Source organism: Misgurnus anguillicaudatus, chromosome 4, assembly GCF_027580225.2.
Source record: "Misgurnus anguillicaudatus chromosome 4, ASM2758022v2, whole genome shotgun sequence".
In the NCBI taxonomy this organism is placed as follows: Eukaryota; Metazoa; Chordata; class Actinopteri; order Cypriniformes; family Cobitidae; genus Misgurnus; species Misgurnus anguillicaudatus.
Genome location: NC_073340.2, coordinates 562,273 through 577,644, shown reverse-complemented (window position 1 = coordinate 577,644; position 15,372 = coordinate 562,273). Strand labels below are relative to the sequence as shown.

The 15,372-nt window shown below is 36.9% G+C and overlaps 1 protein-coding gene across 6 annotated transcripts in view; it reads left to right on the top strand.

The window, feature by feature from the left end:
* becn1 (beclin 1, autophagy related) overlaps positions 1-15,372 on the top strand; it is a 260,154-nt gene that overhangs the window by 92,184 nt on the left and 152,598 nt on the right. For 4 of the 6 annotated variants that reach the window (XM_073866532.1, XM_073866529.1, XM_073866530.1 and 1 more), the window contains 3 exons: positions 2,774-2,864; positions 11,470-11,606; positions 11,679-11,762. In XM_073866532.1, coding sequence (XP_073722633.1) covers positions 2,774-2,864; positions 11,470-11,606; positions 11,679-11,762 — 312 coding nt within the window. The remainder of the gene's footprint in view (positions 1-2,773; positions 2,865-11,469; positions 11,607-11,678; positions 11,763-15,372) is intronic. The other 2 variants (XM_073866534.1, XM_073866531.1) reach the window with 1 other exon arrangement.

Here is a 15,372-nt window from a genome sequence, read left to right as displayed (position 1 = left end):
TATTACTTGTCTTGAGGGCTATTTAGTTTGTTTAATAAAATAAAGTGTTATCTGGCGCTATAAAGAAAATCAAATAAAATATACTTGACCTTCAAGGGGGGCGGGTCGAGCCGTTAGGAGGGCGGGGTGCCCCCCTTATATAATGGTAGGGGAAACACTGCAGTGCAACCTCAGCAGTCTGCACGCTTCGGATTGAAAAACGTTTGCATTGTTTACAAACGGCGCGATCTCACGTAATGGCGGATTTCACTGTTGCATGCTGTAACAGTGTTAAACACAGTTATTTACTTATATCCTTCTTATATATATCCACTTATAACTTTCAGTAAGCCTGAACTGCTGTATCTTTGAAGTGTGTGCTGTAATATGATTCCATGTTTACATGCTTATTTACAAACAAATCCGCATGATTTGAGTAATGCTGCACTGCGGGATTTGCTGTAAAATGATTCCATATTGTTTACATGCAAGCCAATTCCATACATTGCGCTTTACACGCGACACCGTTTTAATGCGCGCCGCGTTACACGGAGACGCGAGCTCGCGCACATGGACGCGCCATATGCGATGTGTTTTTAATGTTCATACGCGCTTACAGAAACGCGTTTAAAACAGAAGCTAGACGATAAGGGGATGGGCATCTGAAAACAGTCATCTGAAAACAGCTTTTTATATAACTAATTTCTGCAGATGTTTATCTGAGATTAAGTTTATGTACAAGATAGTTTATCTGAATGTAGTATCAGTGACGTTTACCCATCAGTTATATATGTAAGGGTATTTCTGTGGACAACTTATGCTAACAGCTGTTTATAACTCTCTTAGAGGTCTGCATCTCTCTCATCAGTACAAAACTATGAAGTGGAAAACACTTTCTGGACATAAAGTTATATGGTAACATGAGCCACATGAAGTTTACAGCTCTGTTGTGTATCAGTTTCTTAGTTTATACAAAGTTTTTGAATAGGGTATGTTTCAAAATAAACTGAAAATGTCCTACTAACCATCATTTCTATTTTGATTATATTGTTAACTTAATAAACCTCAAACAAACATGTATACATTTGTCCTCACATTCTTTACTGTAGTTCATTCTCACATTCCTGCCTCATTATGCAGCTCATTATGCGAGCCTTTGTTTGCTAGCTGTCAATCAATCCTTCTCGCATACAGCCCCTCTAAACAAAAAGTGTCTTACAATTTCTAAATCAATACATTGTTTTATGTGAATAAGTAGGCAGGGTGATTTTCACATCATTTTAAAGAAAAAACTCTAGACTACTAGATTCTGTTTAGGAAAGTCTTGTTAAAACATGTTTAGTATGGGTTTTGTGGACTTATATCAGTGACTTAAAAATGTAGCTTTTTTAAAAACCATGCATAAACCGTTTTCTCTCAAAAATACAAACATTTACATACATGTAGCTCATATTATATTTTAGCCCAGTTTGTGCTGAACGCAGTGGTATGAGACACTTGCCATTATTATGTTTTAAAGCAACTGAAAAAAGACCAAATGTAAGAGCATGTCAGAACCTTTGACAGTGTCCCAAAATGATCGGACCCCAGATGGTTAAACTGCTCATCTGAACTCAACTTTTCTTTCGTCTGTGCCCTTTTTGGCTTGACCCCGGGTATTGCTGCTTGCAGCTATATTTTTAATTTGTTGTTGTGTTTGAGTATCCCAATAAGGGTTTTTTGTTTCATTTGCCATAATATGGTTAATTTTGTTTGTCAGTATTGTTCCGGTTCAGAGCATTACTGATGAGTGTTATTAGTTGTTGTTGTTGTTATCTTCTATATTAAACTATATTAAACTTAAAAAATAACTATATATTTAATATAACTATATTAAACTTAAAAAAAATAATACCTTAAAATTGATGTTATTCTTTGGTTTGCAGCGTATTGCATGGATTAAACAAGGCTATTGTTTTAACATGAATGACCTTCTCCGACATAATGGTCATATTAAAACATGGTGGGCTGAACAAGATAAAGAGGAGAGCCGCATGTGGCCCCTGGCCCTCCAGTTGCCAATCCCTGATTTAGGGATTTTCAGATTAACAATAAATGTAAAAATGTACAGTTTAAACCTATTAAATCTATTTGATTGTAGGTTTTGATTGTTGGGTAAAGATAAGGGTTAGGCCGTTTGGGCCTTGGACTCAGCCTGCCAGAGGTATGTTGTTATGAATGTCCAATCACATGTAAATAGTAATTATTTGAGGTACATTACGTTATTTAAAATTATTTATTCTACCCAAATGGGTGCAGTGTAAGTATTAAATTTCATTTGAAGTTGTATTAAAAAGGTCTTAAAAAGCCTTGAATTTAGGTTTGACAATCCTGGGGGTACCCTGTATTAAAAAATCTGGAATCTGAGGGTGCAAAAAATCTAAATATTGAGAAAATATCCATCAAAAGTGTTTTTCAAATGAAGTCCTAAGCAACACATATTACTGATGATAAATATTTTTTTATATATATGGTAGGAAAGGTACAAAATATATTTATGAAACATGTTGTTTACTTATTATCCTAATGATTTTTGGCATAAAAGCAATAATTTCGACTCATACAATGTTTTGTTTGCTATTGCTACAAATATACCCGTGAAACGTATGACTGGTTTTGTTGTCCAGAGTCACATATTTGGTTGCAAGTTACATCTATATATAAGAAATGAATGCTGTAACCATCATGACACTATACTGGGGGTAAATATTACTGTTTATGGTGGTGTATTAATAAGCAGTTTTGTGTGTTGTAGGTTAATGGCGACTGAAAGCACAAACAGCTTCACTCTTATTGGAGAAGCTTCAGATGGAGGAACTATGGAGAACTTGAGCCGCAGACTGAAAGTATAACCTCACAGTAGTACAGAACAACACATTAATGACACATTGTTCTAGGTGATATTAACAAAATGTGTTCTGTTTTGATTCGAGTTTATGATACTAGCATTAGAATAAGATCTATCTTACTAAAAGCAAGTACTAAGATCACTAGGAAAATGCATTTATTTTTATTTTTTCAGATTAACAATGAGGAAAATTTCAATCAATTAGAAAATTTCAAAAATTTGAATATTGAAATTCTGATATATATTCAAAAGTATCTTGGTATCACTTTACAGTAAGGTTATATTTTTAACAGTAGTTTATGCTTTTGGTTACTGACAATGAACAATGCTTTTACTGTATTGTAAATCTTAATTTGTTAAATTCAGGAATCACGAGTACATTTGAAAAAAAATACAACTTTTACATGCAGGAACAACTATAGTGGAATTAAATGACTGTAGATGATTATTAACTCCTGAAAAACTATGTTGCTCATTGTTGTTCATGTTAACTAATGCACTTACTAATGCTAACAATTGCAACCTTATTGTAAATTCTAACCAGCATCATTGTAAGGAACTAGGCATAGAGGCGTTGTTAGAATCCATATGGAAGTTTATTAAACGCACAAGAACTCGGGCAATTCTGTTACCACTGCCCCTGTTAATGTCATGTCCTGCAATTACTAGGGCTCAAATCAGGGCAGGTCTACAGCCACTGCCAGACTTATGCCTGTTTCACACATACTCCGTATGCAGTGCGTTTGCGGTGCGTAATTTTTTACGTAGCCATGTTAACAGGTTAGAGCTTTCACACAGCATACGTATGCGGTCCGTCCGGTCCGTTGCAGATGCGGTGCGGGGCAGCAGTGCCGTGATCGTTTCGGCAGCGAGTCTATTTTTGCTGTACGGCACGCAAGCTGCACGTGCTGATTTAAAGTGATAGCGCATGTTTTGTGGTCAGAATTAAGATGGATTGCAGTAATTTCACCCTAAATGGATGTAAATAAAGTTTTTCAGTAGTTTTTTTTCTGTTATCTTATTTGTTTAATCCCAGTATGAAGCAATTAAAGCAAAACACTTACCACGAGTTGAAAAATGATATGTATAACATCTTGTTAAATATTCTACCGTGTTACATGCATATACATAAAGTATGCTATTAAGTTTACCATTGTTTAATTATACTAACATAGTCTTTTAGTTTTTTATTTGTAAAACAAAACCAAATTTATATTGTCTCATCACAATATCCATAACCATGGAATTTTTAGTTAAACTAAGGTAATACAAATCATAATCAATCTGACAAAAACCGCTTTGTCAACCATTAAAATTATGGTAAATTTTTCTAAGGAGAACTATACAAAATTATCTGTTTGATAGACGGGGAAGAGCACCTGTCAATCAGCGCTATTATAACAGAGCGAGGCGAGAGACGAACGTGCTCAGTAACGGGAGTAATATGGAATAATGTGTTGATCTGGAATGATTGTAAGAATACATTTGCTTTAAATGTAATGTTTGTCATACAACATTTTTGGAGATAATAATGATTTTTTTAAATTGTTATTGAGCTTATTTAGATTTGTTGCAGTTATAACAGCGTGTTTGGTATTTACCTCAGAGTTTATTTCAGTAATATTGCTGTTTTTCCGGTAATAATAATACAATTTGCATGTCACTCTTGCTTCCTTGTCTGTTCATTCATGTCATTATACGGCAAGAAATATTCTCACATAATTAAAATAACAGCATGAGACGTTCATTGCCGTTATATAAATACTCTCGTCTATGCAAATATATAAATAGTAATAAATGTAGCCTATAATGTACTGTATATTTGCCTGTCACCTATATTTTCTCTTTAAAAGTTATAATGCTAATTTATATTTATGATATATGTGGAGATAAAGCAACCCATTTTCACCAAAAAGCGTACACGGGTAGCATAAATAGACCTTTGATCCTTTTATGTGTCCTGACCATTACACTAGAGATTTTAAACATCCTAACTAGACTATCAAATAATATCTAAAGTATATTGTTTTGTGGAAAAAAAAACAGCAGGCTACTATATTGTTTATTGAGGAGGCGCTTTTTAACAGAAAGTGTCAATCACATGACCATTTGATACGCAGAAGCAGCGGTTAGCAACGCACTGCAAACGGAGTATGTGTGAAAGCACAACGGATGCACCGCAAACGCACCGCATATGGAGTATGTGTGAAACAGGCGTTACACGATAGTCTGTTGCAGGTTGGGTCTAAAGGCCCTAAAAAAAGTCACGACGCCAACGGCGACATTAGAAGTACCTGGGTATCCCAGCTTCACAGTCCTAGGTGGAGGGGCTGAAAGTTAATAGCTGGCAGGTCCTGTCGTCCTCTTGTTCTGCACCTTGCACATACTGTTCCAAGGGCAGGTCACCTTGGTCAACAGAAAATGTATGCCCCCATTTACTCACGGTTTTATTGGCCAACACTTTACACTGATGTCAAAATACACTGTAACACACGTGGTATTTGCCAAAAGGTGAGTGCTGTGTCCCAGCAGGGCAGAGCACCCCTGCACCCACTCCCTGTCATTTCTGTACCTTTCGGAAGAATAGCCATAGACATTTTGGGGGCCAATGGAAAAGAGCAGTACCAGACATCGCTACATTCTGGTAGTCAGCAACTACACCACAAGGTACCCGGAGGCCTTTCCACTTCATTCTATTACCACACCCAAGATCATTCATTCCCTCGTGCAACTCTTCTCCAGAGTCGGCATACCCAAGGAAATTCTTACAGATCAAGGAACCAACTTCACGTCGCGACTCATGGGGCAGCTGAACAAGCAGTTGGGCATCACAGCCACCCGCACAACTTCCTACCATCCGCAGACAGACGGCCTGGTGGAGAGGTTCAACCAAACCCTCAAGAACATGCTGAAGTTTGTTGCAGACACAGGACGAGACTGGGATAAGTGGTTACCATTTGTCCTCTTTGCTTACCGAGGTACCCCAGGCTTCCACAGGATTCTCACCGTTCGAGCTCCTTTGTGGATGGCAAGTACAGGGACCCTTGGACCTGCTAAGAAAAGGCTGGGAAGATGAACCGGCATCCAAAAAGGAGGATTAAAGCATTATATAGTACGTGGGTCATTCCTGGGATTCGGTAATATTTCAGTCCCCTAGATTTTTGAAAGTGGTGGTTCACCAAAATGAAATGTTAAAAGCTTTTCACAATACTTTGGTATGTCTTTTATTATGAATCCAAATAATTATTGTATTTAAATAACTTTATCATAAAAAAACTTATTTCTATTTATTTCTATATGTAATAAATAAATATTACAATTGAGACTATTAATAGGAGGCGGGCACCTCACAGACTCTGTGCAGGCGGACTAGTGAATTTACCAATTGTGCCCATTTGATAAAAGGTTCTGTTTGGTAATCTATTTTTGTTTTTTCTTACCAAAAATATTTGAAAGTTGCTAATGACCGTACTGTCTGTAGTAGTTTTCTTTGTTTAAATTCTCACTTCAATTCAGATAATAAAGTAAAAATGAAATAACTAAATATGACTATGTCTTTATTACATGGTTGTCTAAATAAAATTAGTGTTTTGTTTGAGTCTCAAAATAAATAAATTAAGAAAATAAAACATTAATTGCTGATTACCAACCGACATGTTAAGGGCTAACACAGTAAAATTGTGGTTTTAGTGAAACATCTAAATTACATATTTTCTTACTAGAATGAAGAGACCACAGACAAACAGTTTGGATATTTGTGACTTCCATCACATACAACTGTGAAAATTATCATAAATGTTACATTTGAAGTCAATGAATTGGTATGAGGGACAGATGTGCAGTATGTAGATATTTGTTTTATAACAAGTTTTGTGTAAAATCCTGTTTAAACTTATTCAATTTTGTCCGTTACGGGGTTGAGAATTAAAGGTGTACCAATCTCAAAAAAAAAGAAAATAAAAAGTATTTTAATGCCTGAGATTGGAAAATATGAGTTTTTGAAGGTTTGATATGTGCCTATTAATGTAGGAAATTTAGAAATCTAATCATATGTAGTTCAAAAATTTTAAAAGTCCAAGTTGAAATATTACCAAACCAGGAATGACCCACATACTAGAGATGCGAGATTGTCTGGAGCAGTACAGAGAACAAGCCAGGGGGAACCTACAAAGAAAAGCAATAGGCACAGAAAAGATGGTATGACCAACACGCCAGACAACGACAGTTTCAACCAGGACAGAAGGTATTACTTTTATTACCAACTTCAACAAGCAAGCTACTGGCTAAATTGCAAGGACCATATGTTGTGATCCGCAAGATGGGGCCAGTAACTTATGAAGTTCATCATCAAAACAAGGGTAAGACCAGGCAGACTTACCACGTGAACCTGTTAAGTGAGTGGAAGGAGCTGCCTGGTAAAGGAAGATTGAGGTGGAAAAGGAATCTGAGGATGCAAGGAGACAGCCATCTGTGGTGAGTTTAGAACTTTGTTCTGTCAAAGTACTGGACGGACAGAGCTGACCCAACACACCATCCACCTTTCCGACCCATCACCTGCTCGCCAACATCCTTACCGGGTGCCGGAGAGGCTGGTGGAACCATTTCCTAACTCTGCTAAGGCTGTTCCAATTCACAGTCCTCCTATTTGGTCTCCATGGGGCCCCAGCAACCCTCCAAAAGCTGATGGACCGAGTTCTCCAAGCCTGTGAGGACTGGTCGGTGGCATACCTGGATGACGTGGTAATCCATAGCAACTCTTGGTCAGAGCATCTGCAACATCTGCAACAAACCCTGAAGAGTATAGAGGAAGCAGGACTGACTTTAAACATTAGGAAATGTGAGTGGGCAAGGCATGAGGCAAACTACTTAGGCTATCACATAGGCAATCGACAACTGAAGCCACAGGTGGAGGCAATCCGAAGGAGCCCACAACCAAGGACCAAGAAAGAGGTGAGGTCATTCTTGGGAATGGTAGGAGGATATAGGAGATTCATACCAAACTTTGCCTCCATTGGGGCTCCCCTGACCAACCTGTTGTCTAAGGCAGTGGCGAACACTTTACCAGGGTCTGAGGACTGCGAGACAGCCTTTACAACTTTAAAAGAGAAGATGTGTTCCAGTCCCATCCTACAGAGTCCAGACTTCTCGCAATGGTTCCTGGTACAAGTGGGCGCCTCGGCAGTAGGGATTGGAACTGTCCTTGCCCAGGGAAGCTCCTTGAGGGATAGACTAGGTATTCAGCAATTGAGAAGAAAGGTCTCGCCATTAAATGGTCCCTGGACAGCTTGCATTATCACCTTCTGGGTTGAGAGTTTGATCTAGAAACCGACCACCAGGCCTTTACTTGGGTTCAGTCCATAAAGGACCACAATGCCAGAGTTACATGGTGGTACCTTGCCTTACAGCCCTACAAGTTCAAGATACAACACCGACCTGGCAGAATGAACGTGGTAGCCAACTACCTGTCCATGTTTCCAGCCAGTACGCGGCTTGGAGAGGGGGAAGGTAATGTGAAAAAGTCACATTAACTGCCACCGCTGGGGAAGCAGCACATGCACACAAGCACACAATCATTGCCACTATCAAAGGAGGGGATGCACATGCGATTATAATAATACCTGGGCGTTCTCTCATTTATTTCACTCCCCATTCATAGATATATCCATTCCTTGTCATTTCATACGCTCACACTGCACTTGTCTTGTCCTTTCTGTGTTGTTTTGTATATGTATACATCGGCCAAACCGGGTGAATGAGCGGCAGCCGATTATGACGTCACAGGTTGGATCGCGTCGGCCAGTGTCACCCAAATCGAGATAAAACCACTGTCTAATTTTGGAGTATGAATTCCTAGGTGTATTTATATCTGAGTATTTGTGTTATTGTATTATGTGTTAATGGATTGTGTTTATATGTGTGTGTGTGTGTGTGCGTGTGTGTGTGTGCGTGCGTGCGTGTATGAGTGCGTGCGTGCGTGTATGAAGAGTTTGGTTCCAAAACGTGATAAACGGCATTTTTGAAATCACCAGAATCAGTATTATATCAGGTCAGTATTTAAAAGTAAATTCTTAATTTTATGCAAAATGCAATATTCGCCTTGTTATTCTATCATTTTTTCTCTCTTTTTTTCCCAAAACGTGATAAACACCACTCCCCCTTTTCTACAGAATGCAATAAATCCGCTCCACAGATTACAGCGCACCATTCCATGCATTGTAAATGAACAATGGCGGCGCTTTGAGTACACGTAATCCTAGTTTTCCTCATCTACTTTGTACTTCATGATCAACAAACAAACAAAAACAAAATAATACTTTAATGGCATTGATAAACCTGTGTTTTATCTGGTTTTCTGTGACGGGAAAGAAACTTAAGCCATCAACATCTAATAATTTACGCGAGAGGCACTCGGGAGACGGGTGCTTGTTTGCCAGGGCCGACAGCATCAAGTTTCTGTCATGCTAAGACATTGACCCCAGCTGATCGCTGTGAGAAACGTTAAGCGACAACGTCAAGTATAACCGCAGCAATGACAGTGTTCTTAATATGAAAAAGTAAGTGTTTTGATTAGTGACATTAATGTTTATATTTTTAATCAGTGTGTACAACTAGTCAACTAAATTAAGTGGCGCTGTGCCGTGAGCGTGACACCTAAGTTTCCTTTAATATTTTCCATGTAAATTTTTTTGTTTATCACAACAAACTATATATTGTAAGAAAAGGTCTAAGTTTTATAAAATAAATCATGTAGGGAGAGTTATTGATTAAATTATAAAGAGAGTTTGCCTCAAAACATTTATATCCTGCGAAATGTCACCGCCCCACCAGCGGGACGCCTACATTTATTTCAGTGTTTTGCATGTGAATTCTTATCCAATCATGACAAACTATATATCATTTGAAAGCTCTAAGAGTGTAGATTTAATTTATTATCACCATTTTAGGTAAAGGCATGACATAGTGAGGGCACTTTTCTAAAATGCCACGGGTATACAGGTGGGCTTACGTTGTTGTTATATATTTGAAACACTAATACCCTTTTCCAAACCTAAACAATCATGACAAACTATATATCACTGGAAAGCTCTAAGAGTGTAGTTTTCATATTCCATCACAATTTTGGGAAAATTATTATGTAGTAAGAGTTAGTTTTTTGAAATGTCACACGGCCACAGGTGGACTCAGTTTGTTTTTACCTATCGTCGCTGTCCGATGAAAACCATGTTTGTCAATTTAGCCGATTTTGAGATTTTTTGATGGATTGAATGTCCAGGTTCATTTCCTTATACAGTATGCTTCGCATATCTAAATGGCTAATGGAAAGTTGTGAAATCATGTTATCTGATTTTCACATATATCCATTTGGTGTCAAAGCTGTCAATCACGCCGCGTATCTCCCGCCCTGTGGATCGATCGCAAAGGCAATGGCCGGTACATCGCATCTAAGTTAACTGCAGCGCCACGCGCGAAATTGTCATTATGGTCTTAGAGTAATTGTGAAACACGCAAGTCTTTTTGAGTTGCTGTGCCTTTCTTCTTAAATGTGTTTTTATAAATCTTATGCCCGGCCGCTGCAGCTCAGTCATCTTTAACTTCCAAAATTCACCAGGATGCGCATTCTTGCCTTCACGCAGGAGCTGATCAACGCCCATGGGGTGTGTGTTTGTGTGTGTGTGAGAGAGAGAGAGAGAGAGAGAGAGGCAGCGTAGTGCTGATTTGTATGCTTCTGATACTAAAACTCCCCTAAATTCAATGTAGAGATATATGCAGAATAGTCCTACAAGCATTTAAATTGTTATAAAAATAATTAACTGTGTTTTTAGTAGGTAGACACGATCTAAACCAGGCTAACGCCTGACCACTGATGCCAACATAGTTTTCTGGTCAATTGAGTAAGATTGTGTGATCTATTGTGTTGAAGGCTGCACTAAGGTCTAGTAATATAAGAATTGAAAATTCACAACGATCGGATGTTAAAAGGTCGTCATTTGTAACTCTAAGCAGTGCTATGAATAAAGTGATTACATGCCTTTTTTATTGTAGGAAAAATCAGCAAATCCCATGTTTTACTGCTTGCTGCGATTATGAGTTTAATGACACTATTTTGATTGAAGTATTGTGTTTACATGATGTAAAGTATAATCACAGTATTGCCAAAATCTCACTATAATCACATTATGAGGGTGAATGTAAACATAGTGTTTGATGAATGTTGTCATAATAAACTAAAAATGTAGCATGCGATTGCGCACAGCAGAAAACCTGCCTATTGATCCAAAACGTTAAATGTTACTAAAAATGAAAGTGCTATTTTCTGTTTTAGCTGTTTTTGCAGAAAGACAATCATTTAGGATTACTTTAAGATTTGTATTTATTTTTTTCTCTACAGCTACAGGCTCATAAATGTGAGTTATAGACTACAGCTTTGTCTTAAAGGTGTTGTTTGTTTTACTCCAACAGCTGTATTTTATCATGTCCACTTTTGAAATGGAAAATTTTTATAAATATACTCAGTGGCACTATATTTGTCAGTTGCTTTATTACTTAAGTCTTTGTTTAGGTAACCTTATTCAAATTAAAGGATTTGTGTGTTTGTCCTTTAGGTGACAAGCGACTTGTTTGACATCATGTCTGGTCAAGCGGATGTTGATCACCCTCTGTGTGAAGAGTGTACAGACACACTCCTGGACCATTTAGACACACAACTCAACATTACAGAGAATGAGTGTCAAAATTACAAGTAAGTGATCAAAACGGTCTACAAGTATTGTGTTTCTTTTACAATTTGTGAGTGGGATGTTTTACTTCCCAGGTGCAGGGTTACGTATGATTTTAACATGAACTTCAATACTGGGGTCAAAAGTAATGGGACAGTTGACTTAAAAGCTTTGGACAGGTATTATTTCTCTATTTGTTAAATAATTCATGAATGAATGAATGACAGATGTTAAAGATCTGGAGTTGATTTTAGAGGGGTAATTGCATTTGAAAGCTGTGGCTGTGAACCCAAATCATTTGGTTCAGGGACATCTCTATGCAAGTGATACAGACCATATTTAGATTTCAAAAACACACTAATCCATCAGAGAGATAGCAGGAACATTAAGAGTGGCCAGATCAACAATTTGGTACACTCTGACTAAAACAACAACACACTGGTTAGCTCAGCAACATAAAAATCCTGCATGTCTATATCAGGGTTATTATAGTAAAGAAAACTATCACGAAAACTGAAACTATTAGTGAAAAAACATTTTAGTTAACTGAAATAAAATAAAAACGAAGGTTTCTAAAAAAACTAAAATGTGGAAAAATTCTGGAAAACAAAACTTGCGTTTTCGTTTTTTAAATGTTATTGGATCAGCAGTTGAACACGGAGTCACTCATATTACCGGATCATAAGCAAATGTTCAGCAGATGTTGCTGAATCATTAATTCAATTCAATTCAATTCAATGACCAATAGGTGGCAGATGAATGTCTATTAGAACTCCTGACCTGCACAGCAGCGTCACATAATGTGTATGAGGGTTAGTTTATTAAGACAATCTGTCTTCTGCTGGCAAAGCATTACAATAACTGAAGAAGGTCTAATTATATCAATGTACTGTACACGGAAGCAATTAAATGTTAAACATGCTGGAAAAATATTGGACAAAACACACGTTAGGTTATAAATAAACATATGCTGGGTTGTTTCATTGCAATGCTGGGTTGTTTTAACTCAACCAGCATGTGATTATTTATAACTAAACATGTATATTTATATTATATATACCCAGCTTAAATAACCTAACAGAATTTAGAGTGTTGGTTGGTGTGGTATTTGTCCTGCCCTTTGATTGACAGGACAAAATAAAAAACTTATTAAAATCTTATTTTATTTTCAACATTACCAGATTTGGCAAGGTGTATGTACACAACCATGATATTATGCTTAAGACTAAAAATATACTAAAACTAAATAAAATCTAAAAGTAATGATTTTTGAAAAATATAAACGAAATCAAAACTATTTATGCACCACTTAAAAGAAATAAAACTAAACTGAAATAAAATAACACGTTACAAAACTAAATAAAAATAAAAACTCATATTTTTTTGAAAACTATAATAACCCTGGTCTATATACAGGATAACAGTGGGGGATGATCGCATTATCGTCTCCATGATAACGGAAACCCCCTTTACAATGTCCAGACAAATGAAGAACACTCTACAGGAGGTAAAGATGTCATTGTCAATCAAAACAATAAAGAGAAGATATTACAAGGAGAAATACAGAGGGTTCACCACAAGCTACAAAAGCCACAAGAATAGGAAGGGGAGATTAGACTCCAAAAAACTCATAAAAGCTCTTAAAAAGCTTTATTTAGAGGGATTAACATAATATCAACCTGTATAAGACTAATGAGAATAAAAATGATGGAGAAGGCCAAGAACATCTCATGATATCTGCAGACATCTTTGGTAAAATATTGTTCAGGCAGTGGGATTGCATTTCAATACATGGTTTCCTAAGGCACTGGGTCGCTGATGTTTTTTTTTGTGATGTAACAGAAGACAGAAACATCCAGATTCGTTTTTCGTTTCTCATGATATTGTGAAGGAGTTTTTTCTTTATCATCATCCACCACTGTTAGCTGGGATGGACGTCCAGGATTTGTTTGTTGCTGAGCTCACCAGTGTGTTTTTTAGTCAGAATGTACCAAACTGTTGATCTGACCACTCTTAATGTTCCTGCTATCCCTCTAAAGGATTTGTGGTGTTTTTAAAACCTAAATATGGTCTGTATTACTTGTATGGCGATCTCCCTGAACCACATTATGTGGGTTTACAGCCAGGGGCGTCGCTAGCAATTTTGTGCCCTATGAAATTTCTTTTGCTATTGTTTTGACCACTATTAACAGTATTTTTTAGAGAATTAAAATGTCTGCAGCGAAGATAATTTATTGTGCAAATGTAAATTTAATAAAAAAATACAGTACAGTAATCATATAATCAGAGAAAATGCAACATTCTTAAACAAATATTAAAGATAATTGGGACCATGCATGTGAAAACCCAGCTGAAGTATTTATTTTTGGTTTACTGTTTTCCACATAAAATCATTTCCATAATGTAAAGTACATTTTGTGAAAATATAAACTTGATATCTTTAATATTGACTGAGTATGTCATATTGATGTCATGTCAGGGAATTCATAGTGAAATCATAGTTAAATGAATGCTTGAAATCAAACTGTGATGCTTTTTATCTCACAATACGATTTGAGACTTTAGTCTGATTTTCACAGGCAGTCTCAGTGACATACTGTATACTTGAGCTGTTACACACACCAATGACATTGTAACATTTAAAATGGTGAACAACAACAATGCATGTTTTCTATACAGTTACCTTATGCCTCAAATAAGACTGGGTCAAAAACGCTTGACCAAAGCTTGTATTATAATTATTAGCATTATTTATAAGGTGAAGAACAGGTTTCACACACCAGTAGCTTCAGTAAAGCAAAAATAACGACAGATCATTGAAACCGTGAACTTAAGAAAACAGCTATACTCTTAAATGAGTCTTCAGACTGTTTATTAATCAACAGGACTAAAATGAAATGAATGACAACTATAGCAGATTACGACATAGATTTCTATTGATTTCTTAAAGCTGTTGCAAGGTGAGAAGCTTTAATATACATAACTGGACTAGTTTAGCCGTAGTTGCATTTCTGTTTTATCACAATCAACTCTATTCTCGACTGCATAAAAATACTTTTAACTCTGACGTTTGTGCCAAATTTCAAAAGTTTTTGAGCATGTTAAGGAACCCAAAATGGCCAAAAGTGTTGAAAAAAATAATAAAAAATATAGCAGGCAGCGATGGCCGGCCCTCGCACGTCTTTTTATCGCTATACGGTGCCTCCGGGAAAACGATGCATGGTGGGCACGTGCATCAAGTGGGTAAGTATCAGTGGACTATTTCATGTTGCTACTGACCCATTTAGGTACTGTAGGTAAAAGAAACCCCACATTTAAGACAAATGGGGGTGCTGGTAGGCCACTAAATAGACACGCCTTTAGATTTAGATTATTTATTTGTCGATTTCTTAACATGTTTGGAGCATACAAAGGAATCGAAATTACGTTTCTCTCCATCCCACGGTGAAATGCAAAAAACATATAATTACAGAAATAGACTATAGCACATCAAACAAAAAAGACAAGACATGTAATTACAAGAATACACTGAAATTACAAACATCCAAAGTGTGCAAATGGCATGGTAATATAAGACTTTATCAAAGATAGTATCTGAAATGTGCAAATGGCATTGTAGTGCATAGTTTGATCATAGCAGCATAAATATGTGTGCAACTGGCATGATAGTGCGAGGACAGTCGTGGGGGGGGGTCAAAATGTGCAAATGGCATGGTAGTGTAAAACAGTATCAAAAACACTATTCGAAATGTGCGAATGGCATTATAGTGCAAGATAGTTCAATGTATG